This window comes from Lissotriton vulgaris, chromosome 7, assembly GCF_964263255.1.
Source record: "Lissotriton vulgaris chromosome 7, aLisVul1.2, whole genome shotgun sequence".
In the NCBI taxonomy this organism is placed as follows: domain Eukaryota; kingdom Metazoa; phylum Chordata; class Amphibia; order Caudata; family Salamandridae; genus Lissotriton; species Lissotriton vulgaris.
In genome coordinates, this window is record NC_141695.1 from 1,763,846,347 (window position 1) to 1,763,871,801 (window position 25,455).

A 25,455-nucleotide genomic window follows, 5' to 3' on the forward strand; every position below is an offset into this window, starting at 1 on the left:
AGTACGAGTGATGAGGGATCGCAAGAGATAGCGTGGTCTATGTCGCTTTTTATCAACATCACTCGGCGGTGGGCGCCATCTTGAATGAGGAAGGTGAGGTCAGCGCTCTAGTCCCGCCGTCCTCCCGCCCTCCCATTGTATTTAGGTGAGCCCTTCCCAGCGCTCCGTGCCTTACAGATGCTCTCCCTGGTGAGGGGAACTGGGGCTGCGAGCTGCTGAAGAGCTTGGATAATCGCGATTTGAGGCAAATTGATTTTAGCCTTTCCTGCATTATATTTGGAGCGTTTTTATACCTATTTTAAAACTGCCGTATTTTACCTTTGGGGGCTGTAAGATTAAGGGGAATTGAGAATACAGGCACTCTGACACTCCTTACACTTTCTCTTCCCCTCCTTTCAGCCCAGCCGCTTTTTATCAACATCACTCGGCGGTGGGCGCCATCTTGAATGAGGAAGGTGAGGTCAGCGCTCTAGTCGCGCCGTCCTCCCACCCTCCCTCCTTCCCATAAAATGTGCTATCCATCGAGACGGCGCAGCGGGCTGGTGCAGCGGGCGCGCCGGTTGCGCGCCGAAGCCGCGCCTAAGCCAAGCCCGTCTGCGCCCGTCCGCGCCAGGATCGCGCCGGGCGCGGGCCATGCTGCCCTAAACCTCCCAGCTCTCAGGTACGATTCCAACACGCTGCTTTCTATGCGCCCGACAACAGCAAGCCACAATTGTAAAGTTCACCTCCCCACCGACCGCCTCTGGGGCCCGTTCTCCTGCCGTTCATGTAGATGGTCATCCCTGGGACCTACCAGCTCTATTCCTCTCCTTCCTCCCCCACCCCCTCATAAGCTGGTCCCCTTCAATTGCGGACTCATTAATGCCAGATCTCTAGCATGTCATGGACAAGACATCCATGACCTAATTTTATCTCACGACCTTGATGCCTTATTCATCACTGAATCCTGGCTTAACGATGCTTCTAACCCCGACCTGGCAACCGCCCTCCCCCCTGATTTTACCATCCTCAGGCGGGATAGGCCCAGCGGTCGGGGAGGTGGGTTGGCTATCATCGTTAAGAAATTCTTCAGGTGCCACACATTCGACTTGGCCTCTCTCAAGGACTGTGAGAGCATTGGCTTTGTGATCCACATTAACCCCTCCTCCTCCCTTTCAGGAGGACTCGTCTACCGCCCCCCTGGGAACGCCACACCATTCCTGGACTCCCTGGACGAGACTCTGGGATCACTCATGACACACTATCCCACTTTCACCCTCCTCGGTGATTTTAATCTCCATTTGGAATCCTGCACAGACCCCCACACCTCTAACTTCCTACACTCACTTGAGATCTTTGGCCTTTCCCAACGGGTCTCCCACCCTACCCACCGGGCCGGGCACACGTTGGACGGCATTTGCACAAACTTGGCTTCTCTAGATGTCTCTCCCCCGTCACCGCAAATATGGACAGACCATTGTTTTATTCCTTTTCCATCAAGATTAAACCCTTATTGTTACCGCACACCAAATGCCCTCCCACCCCCTTCCCCACCAACTGGAAGAAAGTGGCCGAGCGCATCAAGTTGAACCCCCAGCTCTCTATCCCCCCCCCCGCCTATTGTCGGAGAGGCATCACAAGACTCTAAAAACTTTCATTTGTGGATTGACAGAGTGGTCTCCGCCAACTCCAACTCCACTAACCAAAAATCAGTTCAATGCAAAAGGAAGCCCAATGCCCCCTGGTACACTCAGGCCCTCACCGATTGTCACCTAAAGTGTAGGGTCCTTGAAAGAGAGTGGAGGAAAACTTACGATCCCACTTAGAGATCCATATACATCCTTCAGAGGAAACAATACCTCTCTAATATAAAAAAAGCCAAAAAAGTATTCTTCACCTCAGCTATAGACGAAGCCAAACAGAAACAACAAACTATTTTTAATATAGTAAAGTCCTTCACCCACCCAAAGGCACTGGGACTTGAAATCCCCCCATCACAAACCCTCTGCGACCAAATAGCAGATTTCTTCATTGAAAAAATCAACAACATTCATAAGGATTTCCCCCCCCCCACCAAATCATACACAAGATACCGTCACTACTATACCTTCTTTGAATAATTTTACAACAGTTTCCCTGTCACAAACACAAAAGGACATTATGACCACGGATTCCTGCCCCCGATCATTCTACACTACCTTATTGAGGTCGTCAACCCGTCAATCAATGCCATTGTTAACAAATCCCTTAACTCAGGCATTGTCCCCGCTGAATGGAAGAAGGCCATAGTTAAGCCCCTCATGAAAAAACAAAATAAATCCCCAACTGATCTATCCAACATGCGCCCTATCTCCCTACTCCCAGCACTAGGCAAAATCACCGAGCAGTTAGTTCACGAGGAACAAAAAATTTTTGTGGAAAATAATCGCATCTTGCACCCACAGCAATCTGGCTTCCGCCCGGGCCATTCCACAGAAACCGCACTGATCGAACTATCGGACACCATTAAGTTCTCGCAGGATGAGGGAAGACAGGCTTTTCTCATCCTGCTCGACTTAACCGCGGCCTTCGACACCATCTCACATGCCATTCTCATCAATAGAATGCGTGAGATTGGTGTGTCGGGTACCGCTTTGGCCTGGATAACATCGTTTCTATCCAATCGATCACAAACTGTTTCTTTAGGCCCCTTTCTTTCCGGCGAAAGACCCACCATTTCAGGTGTGCCCCAGGGGTCCATACTGAGTCCTCTCTTTTTTAATATATATATGGCCCCCCTCCTCACGCTGATCGAATCTCACGGGATCCTCGTGACTTCCTATGCTGACGACACTCAGCTTGTCGTCACCATTGACAAAATACACCCTGACGCTGCCCTGAGATTTCAAAATTGCCTTTCCCAAGTCTTTTCCTGCCTCAACCTGAATCATCTTAAATGTAACAGCGCCAAAAACGAAATAATACCCTTAGGCAAAGGCATCCTCTTCTCCCCTAAAGACTGGTGGCCTCAAAACTCCGAAGCACCACCGAGTGCGGTCTCCTCAGCCCGCAATCTTGGAGTTCAATTTGACTCGTCCCTTAGCTTCGACGAGCATGTGCGCATTACTGCAGGGTGCTGTTTTAGCTTGATCAGACAGCTAAAGAAATTTTTTGACTTCCTTCCCATCTCAGCCAGGAAATCAGTCGTGGTGGCTCTCATCCTTTCCCGGCTGGATTATTGTAATGGCCTCCTGGCAGGTATAAAGAAATCTTCCCTCAAGAAACTGCAAAGTGTTCAACACGCAGCGGCCAGGCTTGTCCTTAAACTCCCCTGAAGGTCCTCGGCCTCTGCAGCCCTTAACACTCTTCATTGGCTGCCCCTCCACAAAAGAATTCTCTTCAAGCTTCTCGTCACGGTCTTCAAATCCACCAGGAACACTGGCCCTTCTTACCTGACTAAGCGCTTCCTGCGTTACATTCCATCTCGTTGCCTGAGGTCGTCAGGAGCCAATTTAGTTACTGTACCTCAAATAAAATTAAAAACAAAAGGTGGAAAGACCTTCTCATTTCTGGCTTCCAAGGCATGGAATTGTCTCCCCTCCAACCTTAGGCATGCCCCCTCAGAAAGCCTTTTTAGGAAACTTCTGAAGACCTGGATTTTCTCTCAGTCTGACTCATCGGTCCTCGCAGCCATCTGATCCTCGCTTTCCATTGCTGGTTTTCTGTTTGCTCAGCGCCAAGATGCTCCTTCCGGAGCGATAGTCGCGCTATACAAATTTCAATAAATATCAAAAATATGTCGTCGGGACATGAATGGAATCTTCCAAAAGGATGTGCGAGCCATTGCTCTATCCTGAAAAAGTCAGCGTTTCTCGGACTCTGGTCTGAACCATTCCACCAGGTATCGAAGCTGAGCTGCCTGAAAGTATTGGATAAGGTTGGGGCCTCCCTCGTCTGCGCTTCTAAAGGACAATCGTTTGTGTAAGCGCGCTCTCTTGCCCCCCCATATGAAATGGTGGAAGGCCACCTGTAGAGTTGCGATGGTACCAGCCGGTGGGAGCACTGGGAGAGTCTGAAAAATGTACAGTATTTTAGGCAGGGCTAACATTTTCACTGCCGTGATGCGTCCCAGCAGAGAGAGAGGCTGCTTGGACCAGCGTGTGAGGTCTGACTGGATCTGGGAGGAGAGGGCTGCATAATTGAGAGTCAGCGTAGAGCCTGTGGACGCGGTGAGAGTTACGCAAACAGTCCCTCTTTTTATTCCTACAGGCTGGTAATATTTAGCTCTTCCGATAATCAGTCCCTCTTTTTATTGTGACAGGCCGGTAATATTTAGCTCTTCCTATAAACAGTCCCACTTTTTATTGCTACAGGCCGGTAATATTTAGGTCTTCCTATAATTAGTCCCTCTTTTTATGCCTACAAGCCGGTAATATTTAGCTCTTCCTATAAACAGTCCCTCTTTTATTCCTACAGGCCGGTAATATTTAGCTCCTCCTATGAACAGTCCCTCTTTTTATTCCTACAGGCCGGTAATATTTAGCTCTTCCAATAAACAGTCCCTCTTTTATTCCTATAGGCCGGTAATATTTAGCTCTGCCGATAAACAGTCCCTCTTTTTATTCCTACAGGCCGGTAATATTTAGCTCTGCCTATAAACAGTCCCTCTTTTTATTCCTACATGCCGGTAATATTTAGCTCTGCTTATAAACAGTCCCTCTTTTTATTCCTACAGGCCGGTAATATTTAGCTCTTCCTATAACCAGTCCCTCTTTTTATTCCTACAGGCCGGTAATATTTAGCTCTTCCTATAATCAGTCCCTCTTTTTATTCTGACAGGCCGGTAATATTTAGCTCTTTCTATAAACAGTCCCTATTTTTATTCCTACAGGCTGGTAATCTTTAGCTGTTTCTACAAACAGTCCCTCTTTTTATTCCTACAGGCAGGTAATATTTAGCTCTTCCTAGAAACAGTCCTTCTTTTTATTCCTGCAGGCCGGTAATATTTAGCTCCTCCTATAAACAGTCCCTCTTTTTATTCCTACAGGCAGGTAATATTTAGCTCTTCATATAAACAGTCCCTCTTTTTATTCCTCCAGGCTGGTAATATTTAGCTCTGCCTATAATCAGTCCTTCTTTTTATTCTGACAGGCCAGTAATATTTAGCTCTGCCTATAAACAGTCCCTCTTTTTATTCCTACCGGCCGGTAATATTTAGCTCTTCCAATAAACAGTCCCTCTTTTTATTCTGACAAGCCAGTAATATTTAGCTCTTCCTATAAACAGTCCCTCTTTGTATTCCTACAGGCCGGTATTATTTAGCTCTTCCTATAAACAGTCCCTCGTTTTATTCCTACAGGCCGGTAATATTAAGCTCTTCCTATAAACAGTCCTTCTTTTTATTCCTACAGGCTGGTAATATTTGGCTCTTCCTATAATCAGTCCCTCTTTTTATTCTGACATGCCGGTAATATTTAGCTCTTCCAATAAACAGTCCCTATTTTTATTCCTACAGGCTGGTAATCTTTAGCTGTTCCTACAAACAGTCCCTCTTTTTATTCCTACAGGCAGGTAATATTTAGCTCTTCCTATACACAGTCCTTTTTATTGCTACAGACCAGTAATATTTAGCTCCTCCTATAAACAGTCCCTCTTTTTATTCCTACAGACCGGTAATATTTAGCTCCTCCTATAAACAGTCCCTCTTTTTATTCCTACAGGCAGGTAATATTTAGCTCTTCCTATAAACAGCCCCTCTTTTTATTCCTCCAGGCTGGTAATAGTTAGCTCTGCCTATAAACAGTCCCTCTTTTTATTCCTGCAGACCGGTAATATTTAGCTCCTCCTATAAACAGTCCCTCTTTTTATTCCTACAGGCAGGTAATCTTTAGCTCTTCCATTAAACAGTCTCTTTTTTTATTCCTCCAGGCTGGTAATATTTAGCTCTGCCTATAAACAGTCCCTCTTTTTATTCTGACAAGCCGGTAATATTTAGCTCTTCCTAAAACAGTCCCTCTTTTTATTCCTACAGGCAGGTAATATTTAGCTCTTCCTATAAACAGCCCCTCTTTTTGTTCCTCCAGGCTGGTAATATTTAGCTCTGCCTATAAGCAGTCCCTCTTTTTATTCTGACAAGCCAGTAATATTTAGCTCTTCCTGTAAACAGTCCGTCTTTTTATTCCTTCAGGCCGGTAATATTTAGCCCTTCCTATAAACGGTCCCTCTTTTTATTCTGACAAGCCGGTAGTATTTAGCTCTTCCTATAAACAGTCCCTCTTTTTATTCCTACAGGCTGGTAATCTATAGCTCTGCCTATAAACAGTGCCTCTTTTTATTTGGACAAGCCGGTAATATTTAGCTCTTCTTATAAACAGTCCCTCTTTTTATTCCTACGGGCAGGTAATATTTAGCTCTTCCTATAAACAGTCCCTCTTTTTATTCCTCCAGGCTGTTAATATTTAGCTCTTCTATAAACAGTCCCTCTTTTTATTCTGACAAGCCGGTAATATTTAGCTCTTCCTATAAACAGTCCCTCTTTTTATGCCTACAGGCTGGTAATATTTAGCTCTTCCTATAAACAGTCCCTCTTTTTTTATTCCTCCAGGCTGGTAATATTTGGCTCTGCCTATAAACAGTCCCTCTTTTTATTCTGACAAGCCGGTAATATTTAGCTCTTCTGATAAACAGTCCCTCTTTTTATTCTGACAAGCCGGTAATATTTAACTCTGCCTATAAACAGTCTGTCTTTTTATTCCTTCAGGCTGGTAATATTTAGCTCTTCCTATAAACAGACCCACTTTTTATTCCTACAGGCCGGTCATTTTTAGCTCTGCTTATAAACAGTCCCTATTTTTATTCCTACAGGCCGGTAATATTTAGCTCTTCCTATAAAAAGCCCCTCTTTTTATTCCTACAGGCTGGTAATATTTAGCTCTGCCTATAAACAGACCCTCTTTTTATTCTGACAAGCTGGTAATATTGAGCTCTTCCTAAAAACAGTCCCTCTTTTTATTCCTACAGGCCGGTAATATTTAGCTCTTCCTATAAAGGGTCTCTCTTTTTATTCCTACAGGCTGGTAATATTTAGCTCTGCCTATAAACAGTCCCTCTTTTTATTGCTACAGGCTGGTAATATTTAGCTCTGCCTAAAAACAATCCCTCTTTTTATTCCTACAGGCCGGTAATATTTAGCTCTTCCTATACAGGGTCTCTCTTTTTATTCCTACAGGCTGGTAATATTTAGCCCTGCCTATAAACAGTCCCTCTTTTTATTGCTACAGGCTGGTAATATTTAGCTCTTCCTATAAACGGTCTCTCTTTTTATTACTACAGCACCGAAAGGCCTTTGGATAGTTAATTAAAAAACATTGTGGGCACAAGCTTGTCAGCCAGAACATTACATTTTCTAAAACTATTCTCTAGTCTATAAGGGAGAGTATCTTATCATGTCAGTTCATGAGATTCTGTTTTGTAAGCTTAGAAATCCATGACAGAGTAATCGAGATTCCAGGCCTTATTAATCACCCACTGGATTGAGTTGCAGTTACAGAGGTGACTTACCATGTAAGTGTGGTCTGCATCAGGGGACTGCAGCTGTGGGGAAAAAGATGAGAAGTGGTCACCAGGTGACTAGATGAAGAGAGAACAGCCATACCCCACCCCTGGTCACCAGGTGACTAGATGAAGAGAGAACAGCCATACCCCACCTCCGGTCACCAGGTGAATAGATGAAGAGAGAACAGCCAAACCCCACCTCTGGTCATCAGGTGACTAGATGAAGCGAGAGCAGCCAAACCCCACCTCTGGTCACCAGGTGACTAGTGAAAGAGAGAACAGCCATACCCCACCTCTGGTCATCAGGTGACTAGATGAAGCGAGAGCAGCCATACCCCACCTCTGGTCACCAGGTGACTAGATGAAGAGAGAGCAGCCATACCCCACCTCTGGTCACCAGGTGACTAGATGAAGAGAGAGCAGCCATACCCCACCTCTGGTCACCAGGTGACTAGATGAAGAGAGAGCAGCCATACCCCACCTCTGGTCATCAGGTGACTAGATGAAGAGAGAGCAGCCATACCCCACCCCTGGTCACCAGGTGACTAGATGAAGAGAGAGCAGCCATGCCCCACCGCTGGTCACCAGGTGACTAGATGAAGAGAGAACAGCCATACCCCACCCCTGGTCACCAGGTGACTAGATGAAGAGAGAGCAGCCATACCCCACCCCTGGTCACCAGGTGACTAGATGAAGAGAGAGCAGCCATACCCCACCTCTGGTCACCAGGTGACTAGATGAAGCGAGAGCAGCCATACCCCACCTCTGGTCACCAGGTGACTAGATGAAGAGAGAGCAGCCATACCCCACCCCTGGTCACCAGGTGACTAGATGAAGAGAGAGCAGCCATGCCCCACCTCTGGTCACCAGGTGACTAGATGAAGAGAGAACAGCCATACCCCACCCCTGGTCACCGGGTGACTAGATGAAGAGAGAGCAGCCATACCCCACCCCTGGTCACCAGGTGACTAGATGAAGAGAGAGCAGACATACCCCACCTCCGGTCACCAGGTGACTAGATGAAGAGAGAGCAGCCATACCCCACCCCTGGTCACCAGGTGACTAGATGAAGCGAGAGCAGCCATACCCCACCTCCGGTCACCGGGTGACTAGATGAAGCGAGCGCAGCCATACCCCACCCCTGGTCACCAGGTGACTAGATGAAGAGAGAGCAGCCATACCCCACCTCTGGTCACCAGGTGACTAGATGAAGAGAGAGAAGCCATACCCCACCCCTGGTCACCAGGTGACTAGATGAAGTGAGAGCAACCATACCACACCCCTGGCCACCAGGTGACTAGATGAAGAGAAAGCAGCCATACCCCACCTCTGATCACCAGGTGACTAGATGAAGCAAGAGCAGCCATACCCCACCCCTGGTCACCTGATGACTAGATGAAGAGAGAGCAGCCATACCCCACCTCTGGTCACCAGGTGACTAGATGAAGGGAGAGCAGCCATACCCCACCCCTGGTCAACAGGTGATTAGATGAAGTGAGAGCAGCCATACCCCACCTCTGGTCACCAGGTGCCTAGATGAAGAGAGAGCAGCCATACCCCACCTCTAGTCACCAGATGACTAGATGAAGCGAGAGCAGCCATACCCCACCTCTGGTCACCAGATGACTAGATGAAGAGAGAGCAGCCATACCCCACCCCTGGTCACCAGGTGACTAGATGAAGCGAGAGCAGCCATACCCCACCTCTGGTCACCAGGTGACTAGATGAAGCGAGCGCAGCCATACCCCACCCCTGGTCATCAGGTGACTAGATGAAGAGAGAGCAGCCATACCCCACCCCTGGTCACCAGGTGATTAGATGAAGAGAGAGCAGCCATACCCCACCCCTGGCCACCAGGTGACTAGATGAAGAGAAAGCAGCCATACCCCACCTCTGATCACCAGGTGACTAGATGAAGCAAGAGCAGCCATACCCCACCTCTAGTCACCAGATGACTAGATGAAGCGAGAGCAGCCATACCCCACCTCTGGTCACCAGGTGACTAGATGAAGAGAGAGCAGCCATACCCCACGCCTGGCCACCAGGTGACTAGATGAAGAGAAAGCAGCCATACCCCACCTCTGATCACCAGGTGACTAGATGAAGCAAGAGCAGCCATACCCCACCTCTAGTCACCAGATGACTAGATGAAGCGAGAGCAGCCATACCCCACCTCTGGTCACCAGGTGACTAGATGAACAGAGAGCAGCCATACCCCACCTCTGGTCACCAGGTGACTAGATGAAGTGAGCGCAGCCATACCCCACCCCTGGTCACCAGGTGACTAGATGAAGAGAGAGCAGCCATAACCCACCTCTGGTCACCAGATGACTAGATAAAGAGAGAGCAGCCATACTCCACCTCCGGTCGCCAGGTGACTAGATAAAGAGAAAGCAGCCATACCCCACCTCCGGTCACCAGGTGACTAGATGAAGAGAGAGCAGCCATACCCCACCTCTGATCACCAGGTGACCAGATAAAGAGAGAGCAGCCATGCTCCACCTCCGGTCACCAGGTGACTAGATGAAGAGAGAGCAGACATACCCCACCTCTGGTCACCAGGTGACTAGATGAAGCGAGAGCAGCCATACTCCACCTCTGGTCACCAGGTGACTAGATGAAGAGAGAGCAGACATACCCCACCTCTGGTCACCAGGTGACTAGATGAAGAGAGAGCAGCCATACCCCACCCCTGGTCACCAGGTGACTAGATGAAGCGAGAACAGCCATACCCCACCTCCGGTCACCAGGTGACTAGATGAAGCGAGCGCAGCCATACCCCACCCCTGGTCACCAGGTGACTAGATGAAGAGAGAGTAGCCATACCCCACCCCTGGTCACCAGGTGACTAGATTAAGAGAGAGCAGCCATACCCCACCCCTGGTCACCAGGTGACTAGATGAAGAGAAAGCAGCCATACCGCACCTCCGGTCACCAGGTGACTAGATGAAGAGAGAGCAGCCATACCCCACCCCTGTCACCATATGACTAGATGAAGAGAGAGCAGCCATACCCCACCCCTGGTCACCAGGTGACTAGATGAAGCAAGAGCAGCCATACCCCACCTCTGGTCACCAGGTGACTAGATGAAGAGAAAGCAGCCATACCGCACCTCCGGTCACCAGGTGACTAGATGAAGAGAGAGCAGCCATACCCCACCCCTGTCACCATATGACTAGATGAAGAGAGAGCAGCCATACCCCACCTCTAGTTACCAGGTGACTAGATGAAGCGAGAGCAGCCATACCCCACCTCTAGTTACCTTGTGACTAGATGAAGCAAGAGCAGCCATACCCCACCTCTGGTCACCAGGTGACTAGATGAAGCGAGAGCAGCCATACCCCACCTCTGGTCACAGGTGACTAGATGAAGAGAGAGCAGCCATACCCCACCTCTGGTCACCAGGTGACTAGATGAAGGGAGAGCAGCCATACCCCACCTCTGGTCACAGGTGACTAGATGAAGAGAGAGCAGCCACACCCCACCTCTGGTCACCAGGTGACTAGATGAAGAGAGAGCAGCCATACCCCACCTCTGGTCACAGGTGACTAGATGAAGAGAGAGCAGCCATACCCCACCTCTGGTCACCAGGTGACTAGATGAAGAGAGAGCAGCCATACCCCACCTCTGGTCACCAGGTGACTAGATGAAGAGAGAGCAGCCATACCCCACCTCTGGTCACAGGTGACTAGATGAAGAGAGAGCAGCCATACCCCACCTCTGGTCACAGGTGACTAGATGAAGAGAGAGCAGCCACACCCCACCTCTGGTCACCAGGTGACTAGATGAAGAGAGAGCAGCCATACCCCACCTCTGGTCACAGGTGACTAGATGAAGAGAGAGCAGCCATACCCCACCTCTGGTCACCAGGTGACTAGATGAAGAGAGAGCAGCCATACCCCACCTCTGGTCACAGGTGACTAGATGAAGAGAGAGCAGCCATACCCCACCTCTGGTCACAGGTGACTAGATGAAGAGAGAGCAGCCATACCCCACCTCTGGTCACAGGTGACTAGATGAAGAGAGAGGAGCCATACCCCACCTCTGGTCACAGGTGACTAGATGAAGAGAGAGGAGCCATACCCCACCTCTGGTCACCAGGTGACTAGATGAAGAGAGAGGAGCCATACCCCACCTCTGGTCACCAGGTGACTAGATGAAGAGAGAGCAGTCATACCCCACCTTTGGTGACCAGGTGACAAGACATAGAGGAAGAGCAGCCATGCCCCACCTCTGGTCACCTGGCTGGCACGAGAGGTGAGCACAGAGTAGAAACTCTTCCTGGTCTTAGTTAAGAGACCCACAAACATCTCATTTTTGTTCAGCACTGAGTCCAGACTCATCCCAGATCTGTGAGATGATTCCTACACAACAAGAGATACTGTTGGCTCACAAATAACCAAGTTGCATTTTTATCAGCAAGTGAAATTAATGTTCTTAACAGATTAAAGACACAATTACCAAAGTCCTGACTTCCCAAGTCATAAAGAGTGGAGAGTTCTAGTAAATCTAAATGCTAAATTTAAATTAACACTACAAGGTGAGGGAATATACTGGAAACGTGTAGAAGATGTCTTGCTTCTTATTCTTTCAGGATAGTATCACACTACTAGAATATCTTCCAATTTTAATCCCCAGACAGGTCCATATTCCTTCATCACACGCATGTCCTCGCTTATATGATGCACACTTCCTCGTTCATGCGTGTGTGAACACTCTCCTTTCTTTTTTCACCAGAAAACCACCAATGCAGTAGGAAGTAGGCATACACACATCAGCTAACTCTGGACACCGAACAGCATCTCCCACTGAACATTTCATTATGGGACATCTTTCCTGCAATGATTATAATTCTCTTTCTAAATCTGAACACGATTGACAGGCCCCAACAAAGCTTTATTCTTTCAAGATGCTTCATCTCAACAGCAACGCCCCCAGACCAGGACAACATACATCTTAGAACCATCCAAATACAATTCATAGAAACATGTCACATGGTCAAATGAACAACATTGAATCACAGAAATGTACCTTCCTGTTAAAGTGCTCTTCTAGACAAGCAACAGAACTCAGACCATCCACCTCAATGAACCCAACAAACTCAACAAAATGGTGGAGCCATTGGAACACCAGTCTATGGAGAAAGCACTCCACAAATCTCTTTAACAGGGAGAAGCTCATTATAATTTCAAATTAGCAAACACAATCCATAAAGTAGATGTTTAACGAATACTAACTATAGGCAACCACATACATAACATCCAATTGACGAAAATTCAAAAACTCTACAAGCCCTTGCCAAGGTTAGGAAAGCATAATAGTGCTAGCCCACTACTAATAAAAACTTGTTTATAGGTAGCCTTTCACACCGCATTTCTACTGCTTCATTTCACTGTAAATATCAAGTGTTACCATTGATGCTCCCATGGGACCTGGGTCAGAAATATGTATTTTCAAGCTCAACTCTCTCCCAAAGTAAGCTGGAAAGATGCTTTAGTCTACCGTCCGCCTGGACCAAAAAATTCTTCAGTCAAAGCCAACTGGAATATACTGTGCCCCATGTGCTTGCAGCAAAACAGTACCTCTTGTTGTGAGACTTCAGTTACCGTGGGGAAGATTTCTTTAATTCAGAGACTAGTCAACTATTTTCCAACATAGCAACACTTGGGGGCAGATTTAAAAAGCCTCTTATTCCACATTCGTGCTGCCGTTGCATCACTTTTGTGACGCAACGGCCGCGCAAAGCCAGCGCCATGCTGCGGGGTATTTACAACATGATGCATATAGGGAGATGCGTCACGTTGTAATTCCCTGCACCACATATGGGCGTTCCGCTGCAGGAACGCCTCGGAAAAGTGACTCAGTCAAATATTTCACTCAGTCACTTTTACGGCCATGCTGCGTCAAAAACCTGTGCCTGCTTGAAGCAGGCCTAAGGATTGACGCAGCATGTTAGGCATAGGGGCACCCGAGCCTTGCTGGTGCTGCGTCACGCTTGCGACTCCAGCAATCCGCTGCCTTTCCGCCGGGGGATGCGACACACATCTGCCCATCCATTAGGCGCCACAAGGAACAGACTGGGGATTCCGGGCACCGGGCAATCACTCGGTAGGCTGGATGGTGTAGAGGCAGCTACTAAAACCTTGGTTACAGACTATACATATATATATATAGGTTTATTATAATGCACTCACTGCAGGCTGTGCTCGGTTTCCTTTCTCCACGTTCTCATAGTTTACTGCAGGTTCATAGATGAATCTACGGTTACCACCACGGGTCGCACCTGAAATAAGAGACCACATTATATCGCACCTGCTTTTTCACTGCTTTAAACTTTAAAATGGGACTTTGAAAAGACTCTTACCATTTGCTTTCTTTGCGCGTCTCTCATAGAAGAGAATCACACCAAGGACAGCGACAACAGAACCGAGGAGCATCCCTGAAGCCACCGCCAAGGTGACCCGCCAACAAGAACAGGAGGCATCCGAAGCAGGAGGAGCCCCTGAAGCAGAGAGACAACCTGTGAGTGTCAGGCTTGTCCGAAACTTGGCAGATGCAGTTAAACGTAGAAAAAAGAAGAATAGAAAAAGGAGTAGAGACAAAAAGGTCTAAGAGATTCTTTAAACACACCAGTATTTTGGAATAAAGGTTCTGAGCTGGTTATCGTCACTCCTCAACAGCAGTATATAATTTGTCAAATTCTGATTGTTGAAATGGTTTTAGGATTTGCATTATTATGGAAAATGCTTCTGAATAATGAATTAAATAATGTGTCCAATCTGGCAATAATAATCTAACATGAACGCACTTGAAATTAGTTTAACATAATGTATAGCAGAATGTTTATGAATGTACTTTTGTTGCCACATTTTGATGAAAAGTCCATTTTATTTAATATGGATGTTGTTTTCTGCTCATTCTTGTTATTTGCGCCCTCCCAATCCATTCTATATGTGTATCTTTCCCTATGCAGCTTTGCACAAGAAGTCTAAATTATGTCATTGTAAATTTCCTAAAGATGCATGAATTGTGAATGAACTTCGCAGTGTTTCTAACTTTGCAAGTGACCAAGGTCCTTCAGCTGCAGTTTCATTGCTGGGCTTCAACGGGTGCATAGTCTATAGTCCATTACTGGGCTTAGCTCTCTTCCGCTGGTGCATAGTCCATTGTCCATTACTGGGCTTAGCGCGCTTCCACTGGTGCAAAGTCCATTGTCCATTACTGGGTTTAGCGCTCTTCTGCTGGTGCATAGTCCATTGTCCATTACTGTGCTGATCGGTCTTCGCTGGTACATAGTCCATTGTCCATTACTGGGCTGATCGGTCTTCACTGGTGCATAGTCCATTGTCCATTGCTGGGCTCAGCACTCTTCCGCTGGTACATAGTTTATTGTTCATTACTTGTTTTAGCACTCTTCCGCTGGTGCATAGTCCATTGTCCATTACTGTGCTGATCGGTCTTCGCTGGTACATAGTCCATTGTCCATTACTAGGCTGATCGGTCTTCACTGGTGCATAGTCCATTGTCCATTGCTGGGCTCAGCACTCTTCCGCTGGTACATAGTTTATTGTTCATTACTTGTTTTAGCACTCTTCCGCTGGTGCATAGTCCATTGTCCATTACTGTGCTCAGCACTCTCCCACTGGTTCATAGTCCATTGCCCATTACTGGCCTTAGCCTCTCCCACTGGTGCATAGTCCATTTTCCATTACTGGGTTTAGCGCTCTTCCACTGGTGCATAGTCCATCGTCCATTTCCGGGCTCAGAGCTCTTTCGCTGGTGCATAGTCCATTGTCCATTACCGGGCTTAGCGCTCTTCCACTGGTGCAAAGTTAATTATCCAATTACTGGGCGAAGCTCTCTTCCACTGGTGCATAGTCCATTATCCATTACTTGTCTTAGCTCTCTTCCACTGGTGCAAAGTCCATTGTCCATTACTGGGCTAGGCGCTCTTCCATTGGTGCATAGTTCATAGTCCATACTGGGCTTAGCGCTCTTCTACTGGTGCATAGTCCTTTGCCCATTACTTGTCTTAGCTCTCTTCCACTGGCGCATAGTCCTTTGTCCATTACTTGTCTTAGCTCTCTTCCATTGGTGCATAGTTTATTGTCCATTACTGCGCTCAGCGCTCTTCCGCTGGTGCATAGTCTATTGTCCATTACTTGTCTTAGCTCTCTTCCACTGGTGCATAGTCCATTGTCCATTACTGGGCTTGGCGCTCTTCCATTGGTGCATAGTCCACTGTCCATTACTGGACTTAGCGCTCCTCTACTGGGGCATAGTCCATTGTCCATTACTGTGCTCAGCACTCTCCCACTGGTTCATAGTCCATTGCCCATTACTGGCCTTAGCCTCTCCCACTGGTGCATAGTCCATTGTCCATTACTGGGTTTAGCGTTCTTCCACTGGTGCATAGTCCATTGTCCATTTCCGGGCTCAGAGCTCTTTCGCTGGTGCATAGTCCATTGTCCATTACCGGGCTTAGCGCTCTTCCACTGGTGCAAAGTTAATTATCCAATTACTGGGCGAAGCGCTCTTCCACTGGTGCATAGTCCATTATCCATTACTTGTCTTAGCTCTCTTCCACTGGTGCATAGTCTATTGTCCATTACTGGGCTTGGCGCTCTTCCATTGGTGCATAGTTCATAGTCCATTACTGGGCTTAGCGCTCTTCTACTGGTGCATAGTCCTTTGTCCATTACTTGTCTTAGCTCTCTTCCACTGGCGCATAGTCCTTTGTCCATTACTTGTCTTAGCTCTCTTCCATTGGTGCATAGTTTATTGTCCATTACTGCGCTCAGCGCTCTTCCGCTGGTGCATAGTCTATTGTCCATTACTTGTCTTAGCTCTCTTCCACTGGTGCATACTCCATTGTCCATTACTGGGCTTGGCGCTCTTCCACTGGTGCATAGTCCACTGTCCATTACTGGACTTAGCGCTCCTCTACTGGGGCATAGTCCATGACCATTACTGGGCTTAGCGCTCTTCTGCTGGTGCATGGTCCATTGTCTATTACTTGTCTTAGCTCTCTTCCACTGGTGCATAGTCCATTGTCCATTACTGGGCTTGGCGCTCTTCCATTGGTGCATAGTTCATAGACCATTACTGGGCTTAGCGTTCTTCTACTGGTGCATAGCACTTTGTCCATTACTTGTCTTAGCTCTCTACCACTGGTGCATAGTCCTTTGTCCATTACTTGTCTTAGCTCTCTTCCATTGGTGCATAGTTTATTATCCATTACTGAGCTTAGGGCTCTTCCACTGGTACATAGTCCATTGTCCATTACTTGTCTTAGCGCTCTTCCACTGGTGCCTAGTCCATTACCATTACTGGGCTTAGCGCTCTTCCTCTGGTGCATAGTACAATGTCCATTACTGGGCTTAGCGCTCTTCCATTGGTGCATAGTTTATTGTGCATTACTGGGCTAAGCGCTCTTCCACTGATGCATAGTCCATTGTCCATTACTGGGTTCAGCGCTCTTCCACTGGTGCATAGTATATTGTCCATTACTGGGCTTAGCTCTATTCTGCTGGTGCATAGTTCATTGTCCATTACTGGGTTTAGCACTCTTCCACTGGTGCATAGTCCGTTGTCCATTACTGGGTTCAGCGCTCTTCCACTGGTGCATAGTCAATTGTCCATTACTGGGCTTAGCTCTCTTCTGCTGGTGCATAGTTCATTGTCCATTACTGGGCTTAGCTCTCTTCTGCAGGTGCATAGTTCATTGTCCATTACTGGGCTCAGCGCTCTTCTACTGGTGCATAGTCCATTGTCCATTACTGGGCTCAGCGCTCTTCCACTGGTGCATAGTTTTGACAGTACCATTATTGGACGATGCAATATAGTTCAAATGAATATTCTTCTTAAATTTCTTTATCTTTTTAGTGCAATTACTTTTCGGTTCCCGGATTCATTTTTTAGGCACCGCAAAGTTACCATTGGTAGTTTTATTTGGGGTTACAGGCAGGCAAGATGAGCAAACTTATAAATCTCCCATCTAATTCAATTCTCAGACCGTAAGTTGCATTTTCGGGCTGCGTTTGCAGGGCGCTTGTGCAGTTTATTAATCCTGGCAGACCCTGACCAAGGGAAGAATATAAGCCTTTTTTATACCTGCTGGGGGCCCCTAATTACTTCAAGAGGGTTCGCTTTAAGGCTGTGAAGGATGGTATTCGTATCAATGGCAGGAAATCTGTAATAAATGTTCAATTGCCTTTTTAAATGAAGAAACGCTGCTGTTGTATAATACTTTAATCCTAGTAGTGTTTCAAGATCCAATCGGAAAGGCCTGGGTGCGATATGGGGTTCAGAATATTCGACAGGTGTACGACTTAAATGGCTTCTGCTCATTTACCGGATTACAGGCTAACTATGGGCTCCCTAATCACTTAAAAAAAATATTTAGAAGCGAGGGACTACTTTTTGACAGCATCTAAATACCTGATTCATCTGGAAGGAACAGAGTTGTAGCGGCATCTTTATAAAGCAAGTAGATTGATAAGTTTGGTATATCAGGTCCTTTGTCAGTATGTAACTGAGGACAATGTGCTATTGGATTGAAAATGGAGACGGCTACTGGGGTCTGATGTTTACACGGATCAGACCACTCTATCAATCAGAACCTGCAACAATTCAAGACTATTTGTCTTCTATATTACACACCAGAAAGAATCTCTACATGGGGAGCCAATGTTTCTGGGGATACAACTAGGAGCAAAAAATGTAGGCAGATTTCTGCAGTTATGGTACATATGTTCACTGTATGTCCTTCCCGACAGGACTTTTGCACTGATGTAACCAAATTAATGTTGCACTGTCTAGGCCTCCAGGTTTCATTATCACCTAAAGAGATTTTGGTGGGATTTCAGTTTGAGGATGATGGTGGTAACAATGCCCTACGACAGTAATGATAGTCTTTGCCCGGTTATGTGTAGCTTGGGTTTGGGTCTCTGATGCCAAAGGCAGTGAAATGTTGGGCTCTTTTGAGACAAATCTATGAGTTAAAGTTGGCTCTTGACAAAGCTAGAGATCCTTCCTTACTGAGGAAACTCGATAAAATTTGAGCGGGTCTCAGCTGCGATTGATCAAATTATAATTTGATTGATGTTCTTTTCTTCGGATGACCATCAGGGTCAGGCCTAGCATTATTTATCTATGTTTTTTCTTTCTTTCTTTCTTCTTTTTTCATCTGTATGCATATTTTGTTCATTGAGCATTATATACTGAACATTTCCAACTTGAAAAATAGTAAAATATTATGTTAACAAAAAAGGTTTTTACAGTACCTCTTCTGGAGTAAAAACCCATCCCCCCTCCTGTGACGGGCCACCGCTGAGTCTCTGAGCCATATGACTTGGGTGATGCTATCTCTTATCAGCCCTCCCATACTAAAATTGTTTCCTGGAACTTAGCTGCCTTAGTGGCCAAACATTTGTGCCCCAACTGGGACTTGTTTGTTGAAAAAACACACAAAAGGGAGTGCCTCAAGAATCCAACAATTGCATTGTAGAGTTTCTTCTCTTTGCTTCGTCTCGCCTCCTTTCATCAATACACATAGTTCAATGGTGTCTATATCAATGTATTCTTCTCCAATATCAAAATAACATGGGAGCCACACTATGAAGTCTCAAACAATTCTCCTTATTATTCTTCAATACATCAAAGAACAGCCCGGCCAATATGTTTCGTCCTCTGAGAGGACTTCATCAGGGTTAATGTATTTCTGTTAAGCAATGTCACATCGAAGCCTACGTGTAAAATGGATCAGTTCTCCATGACATTCTTGGAATACTAGTACTGCTCATTTATTGTTCAAAGGTTAATACCAGGTGACCATATATAAATATCACAGCTTAATGTCCACACCCCATGGGTTCTGTAAGCTCTGACTGGATAATCCGACAGACCACCACCATCACTGACCTTTTTCTGGATTTCTTGAAGGCAATACTAAAACCCAAGGAAATTGAAGTCATCAAGAGTGTTGGCCATAAGGCTGGAAAAGAGATATTTATACTTAGCAATAAATATGCTAACCAGATGGCAAAATACTGTGCATTGCAAGAAGAGACAGTTGTCCAGGAGGTTGAAGATGAAGAATTGAGAATAAATTTGGTTCAAAATGCTGAAAATGTAAGTTGTTTCTTTAGGAGCGCAACCAGACTTCATTAAGTGAACTGAGAGATCTTCAAGAAGATGGTCCAGATAATGACGAAAAATGGGAAAGATTGGGTTTCAAGAAATATTAAAATTATATGTTTTTAAATGCTCAGACAAAATACATCTCGCCAACTCTATGCTGTAGCTAATGTTCAAATATTTCCACAATGGGTCTCATGTAGAAAGAAATAGTGTAGTCGGAATATTAAAAAAGTATTTAAAAATGTCAAAATTCAGAGAGGTTTGTTTATGCTGTTTGACTTGTAAGTTTAATAATCAGGGGAAAATGACCAAGGTATTGATGAGTCGTATTGGCAATTCAGAAGGCCCATTTATAAGTCTTCAAGCAGATTAGATTGAGATGCTAAATTACAATGGAATTGAATACACCGTTGTAGTTGTCTGCTTGTTCTCTCAGTATGTTGAAGCATGCCTCACCTGGAGATCAGATAGCGTTACATTTGTCAAATGATTATTGAAGGAGTTAATTCCTGGATTTGGCCTTCCAAATTCTAGTAAAACAGACCATGAGACACATTTAAAAATGAGCCTTTGGAAATCATATGTGAAGAAAATGAAAGAAGTAAAAAAGTTCCACTATAGTTATCAACCACATTCTTCTGCAGTACGGGAGAGGACCAATGGTACTTTCAAGAATACGCTGGCAAATATCTGTGTTGTGCCTGAAATGGCCCTAACCCCTTCCTCTTATTTCTATGAACATGACAAATACTCGCCCAATTAAATTATCTTCATCTTAGATCTTAGAATACGGCAAAGGTCTGGCTGATATCCAGGGTGGGCAGAGTACGTGGAGTGGCACTCTGCGGAGTTCCACAGAGTTAAAGAAAAAGCTCTGTAGAACTCTGCTCTGCTCCACCTTCCCAAATCACAATCACAATTTAAAAAAAGGGGAAAAACACTTACCTGCTCTCTGGCATCTCTGGCTGCCTTCCTCCTTGCCATGGTCTCTCCTCCTGACCGCCATCCTCATTGCCGGTCTTGCGAATACGCTGTTCACACAAGACATTCAAAGTAGGGGTTTGCAGCAAGGACAGCGGTGAGGAGGAGAGACCACGGCAAGGAGGAGGGCAGCCCGGAGATGCCAGTGAGCAGGCAAGTGGTTTTATTTTCAGTTAGGGCTGTGGCACAGGGGCTAACTCCGCTCCGCCACGGAGTCAGAGGTTTGCCTATCTGCATATCCAACAGAGTGTGGAGTTGGCAAAACTTTTCAAACTCCGCTGGCGGAGCTGAGTTCGCAGCCCGGGCTTACTGATATGAAGAAACATAGACTATCCAGTGCCATGACATCAATCCAAACACAAAAAGAACAGATGACGGACAGAATGCTGAATAAATGTAAATGTAAATGTAAATGTAAATGTGTCTATACTTGTAAAGCGCACTGCCGCCCCATCTCGGGGCATCCTGGCGCTGTATACCGCAGTGGAACCCATCCTGGCTTTCCCTGTGAGATGCCCCCTCCAGGGCACCCCCAAGGTGAAGCCAGGCATCCCAGCGCTGTTGGGGCCGTTGTGGAGATTAAGCAAGCTATTGCCCAGAGTTGCAGAGTGGGACCCATGATTAGAGTAGGCACCGAGGCAAGAATTATGGAGTCCGCGGCCGGGCCTCCGCTTCTAACCATTGAGCCACACTTCTCAAACGTTCATCCCCAGTTACAGATCTGGGTTAAATCCTTCATTTATTTACTCAACCAACCATTTCAGTTTGGACCCAGCCATTTGCAAATCAGTCTTGACCCTGTTCCACATGGGAACAGTACAGCCCGAACTGATAGGCCAGGTCCTACCCGGACTAGCATCAAACATCCTGTGACCGGTTTTGGGGTATAACCCCTAATCAGCCAGGCTAGCTTGAACCCAGTGGCATGGAGAGCACCGGACCCACGTCTGGGCATACCCTTCCCAGTTAGGGTGACAAATGCAGAAAGAACAGATGACGGGTGGAATGCTGAACAAATCAAATTTTCACCCCAATCGAGGATCTAGGTTAAATCCATCATTTTTTTTGTGCACCGCGCCATTCCTGTTCGGATCCAGTCAGATGCAAATCATCTTGCCCCTACTCCACATGGTAACAGTCCATCCTAAACTGCCAGGCAAGTTCCTCCCTTGACCAGAAGCAATCATCCTGCGACAGCTTTGAGAATATCACCCCTCATCAGCCAGGCTAGTTTGAATCCGGTGGTGTAGCGCACATTGGACCCACGTCTGGTCATACCCTTCTTACTTAGAGCACAAATGCAAAACAAATTTATGATGGACGGAATGCTGAACAAATCAAACATTCACCCCAGTCACAGATCTGTGTTAAATCCTTGTTAAAGCATGACTCCATTGGCATGGAGAGCACTGGACCCACGTCGGGTCACACCCGTCCCACTCGGGGTGACAAAGGCAAATAGAACAATTGATGAACAGAATGTGGAGCAGGGTTAATTCTGTTTTGCATTGGCTGGGTCTAAACTTGGGTGGCATGGTGAGCAAAAGAATGATGGCTTTAACTCAGATCTCTTGACTTGGGCAAATGTTTGATTTATTCAGCATTCCATCCATCAAACTATTATCATCTTTGATTGCTGCAAAGGTCTGACTGATATTCTGAAATCTGTCTCCCATCAGGTGAATGTGGCAATAGATGAAACATAGACTATACACTGCTACAACCTCCATCCAGGGGATGGGTCAGAGATACTTGTGTCAAGTACCCAGCTGCATTTCCAATATGGCCTGGCAACAATTCTCTGGTGCATGGATCATTGTTCAAATAAAGTTTCACATTGTGGTGTCTATTTCTAGACAGCAACAGCGTAGAAGCTGCTGCAGGATATATTAAAAGTAGGTTAATGCTAAGTAGTTTATTATTACATACTGTGTTCTGATTTGCATAACATGAGTTATCTCTAGATATCCAGACTGAATTTTCAGGCTTTGGTTATTAACCCCTAGCATGCCGAGGGCGTAATGGTTACGTCCTCTGCTGGTTATGACCTCGGCTGCAGGGCTGCTGTGCCAAGTACATAACCATTGCGTACTCGGCACAGCAGTCAGAAAGTCCTCTGCTGTAATCAGCAGAGGGATTTCTTTTTTTTTCTTTCTGCCTCTGGAGTTGGGGAAGAACTTCCCCAGCTGCCTGAGGCATTTTTTTTTTGTTTTAGTGTAGACAGCGCGTAAAAAGAAGTCATTTTAAAAAATACCCTCTAATTCACATGCTAATATGGCTACCCACAAATTCAGAGATGTGCAAATAACCACTGCTTCTAAACTCCATATCTTGTTCCCATTCCGGAAATTCATAGGTTTCCTTGATACCTATTTTTCACTCTTTATATTTTACCAAATGAATTGACTCTACACCAGGTACACAATGAAAATCCATTTCAAGGTGCAGCACAGTTATCAGCTCTGGGTACCTCGGGTTCTCAGTGAACCTACAAGCCCGACATATCCCCACAACCAGAAGGGTACTGCAGACGTAACAGTATAGTGCTCTCAAAAATATATATATATATATAGCAACGTTAGAAGAAGTAGCAGGCACAAATGGCAGTTTTTTCAACTCAATTTCAATATTTTTTATTTCAACTGTTACTTTCTATAGGAAAATATTGAAGTTATGTTATGTTATGTTATATGGATATTTATTGCGCGCACAATTACTCATGAGTATCCTGGCGCGAAGCATAACCACAGAGAAGTCGAGAGCTGAACAACAGAACATAACAACTTTAATAGGCTATATTAAAAAGATGTGTCTTAAGGAGCTTCTTAAAGCGGCCAAGGTCTCTGGTGTCCCTGAGAGTAAATGGGAGGGAATTCCAGAGGTCAGCTACAGAAATAACCCCTTGCTAAATTCAAAATGGTATCTTCTTTTCAGAAATGTATATCTTTCCAGGATTCATTATTGGTTTTATACCCATTTCTACCACTAACTGGAAAGAGGTTGAAAGCACAAATAATATGACAAATAGGCTACGTCTCAGTAAAATGCCACAACTGTGTACAAAATGCTCCCTATTCCTGAAAGCTGGGACGATGGTGATTTCAGCACCACAAACCCTTCACTGGAAAAAAAACAGATGCTGTCTTCTGCAACACTTTTTTACCATTATTCTCACAAAAAAAACTTAGCTGTATTTTGCCTAATTTGTCAGTCCTCTCCAGGGGAATCCACAAACCCTGGGTACCTTTAGACTTCTTAGGATGTTGGAAGAAAAGGGCTCACATTTGGCTTTGTAGGAGGCTGGCTTAGTATATGGTGCTCACTTATGTAAAATTCAGACAACACTCTTGGTGATGTTAGTGGTCTTAGACAACCTTGAGAGCTCTCTAAGCGGTAGCTGTGGAGAGCAGCCCCGAGGCTTAGTCCAGAAGGAGTGTAAAGTAGCATGTTTTACCAGAACATAATCTTATCAGTATATATTAAATGAAAAAGAACAACAAAGTGTATTTATAAAAATTGGTACTTATTATAAGACATTCTCTAATCCATACAAGTATCTCCTACACAGAGATATGCACAATGTACACAATACTGTGCAAATAAAACACGTTAGAAGCACGAATACACAGTGGTTGCCAGAGGGAGAACAAACCATATACTAAAATAGTGGGATGCGATCCACAACTCAAGTAAAGACTATAACCAGAAGACATATACGTGCTGGGGACCCAAGAAACCACCCAAGGTAAGTAACCAGGAACCCGACGGAGGCCGTGTACAGAATGGGATCACAACCGCTTGCTCAATTCAAGTAAATGGGTACGTTGCAGTTGCATCTTCAAAGAAGAAGTACCCTTCCCAGTGGACCTTGATGAAACCCTGTGGAAGACAGAAGATTGGAGAGCTGCCCCACCAGTGGATACCCTAGGAGCCAGTATACCTACATCAGGGAAGCCGGCTGCATAGGTGCGAAGTGGCGTCGGAAACCGCTGTTGAACGCAATGGAGGACTTCAGGAAGATGCAGCTGGCGAAGAAGGTGAAGGTGTCCGGTGAAACCTAAAGGAGAAGTGTGGCTCACTGGTTAGAGCAGGCAGACCCTGAAGCAGAGGTCAGACCCGGGACCAGGGTTCGATTCCCGACGCGGCAGGGTGTTGAGCTCAAATGTCCTCGGGCTTGATAATTCTCGCTTCGGTGCCTGACCTAATCATGGGTTCACACTATGCAACTCTGGGCATTAAGCTTGCTTAATCTCCACAACGGCCCCCCGCGGCGGGATGCCTGGCTTTCACCTTGGGGATGCCCTGTAGGGGCTATCTCACAGGGAAAAACCAGGACGGGTTCCCAAGGCAAGCGCGGAGATACCCCTTCGGGGGTCGATTCTGGCGCTATATAAGAAATGCAATAAAGGTGGATTTAAGATGAGCAGTACCTGTAAGCAGAGGGGATTAAGTCTATGCCACTCAGTAGTGACCAGTAGGTATGAAAGTCAAATGCCCACTGATGTCGGGTGTTGCAGGAGAGTTGACGGTGACCATGGAGCTGCAGCTATGTGGACCAGGCAATGCTGTGGAAGACCAGGAGCTGTTCACAAGCTGACACCGTCAGATGTCTAGAGTTGAGGGGTTAGTGTCCGTCTGGTGCACAAACAAGCCTTGGCAACTGCCAACAATGTGGCAAGCGAAAAGAGTGCAGTGTTAGGATCAGCAAGGCCCACGTCACTCCCACTGGAGTCAAAGAAGACCCTCAAGAGGGCCCGCAGGCTGGAGACACTAGAGTCGCAAGAAGACCTCAAGAAGTTCACCAAAGATGCAGGTCCACAA

At 46.1% G+C, this 25,455-nt stretch overlaps 1 protein-coding gene across 4 annotated transcripts in view; it reads right to left on the reverse strand.

The window, feature by feature from the left end:
• Nucleotides 1-25,455, reverse strand: part of LOC147706611 (uncharacterized) — an 89,363-nt gene that overhangs the window by 20,248 nt on the left and 43,660 nt on the right. For 3 of the 4 annotated variants that reach the window (XM_086933097.1, XM_086933099.1, XM_086933100.1), the window contains 3 exons: nt 13,877-14,014; nt 13,707-13,795; nt 7,519-7,551 (listed from right to left, as the gene is read on the reverse strand). In XM_086933097.1, the coding sequence (XP_086789223.1) occupies nt 7,519-7,551; nt 13,707-13,795; nt 13,877-14,014 (260 nt within the window). The remainder of the gene's footprint in view (nt 1-7,518; nt 7,552-13,706; nt 13,796-13,876; nt 14,015-25,455) is intronic. The other variant, XM_086933098.1, reaches the window with a different exon arrangement.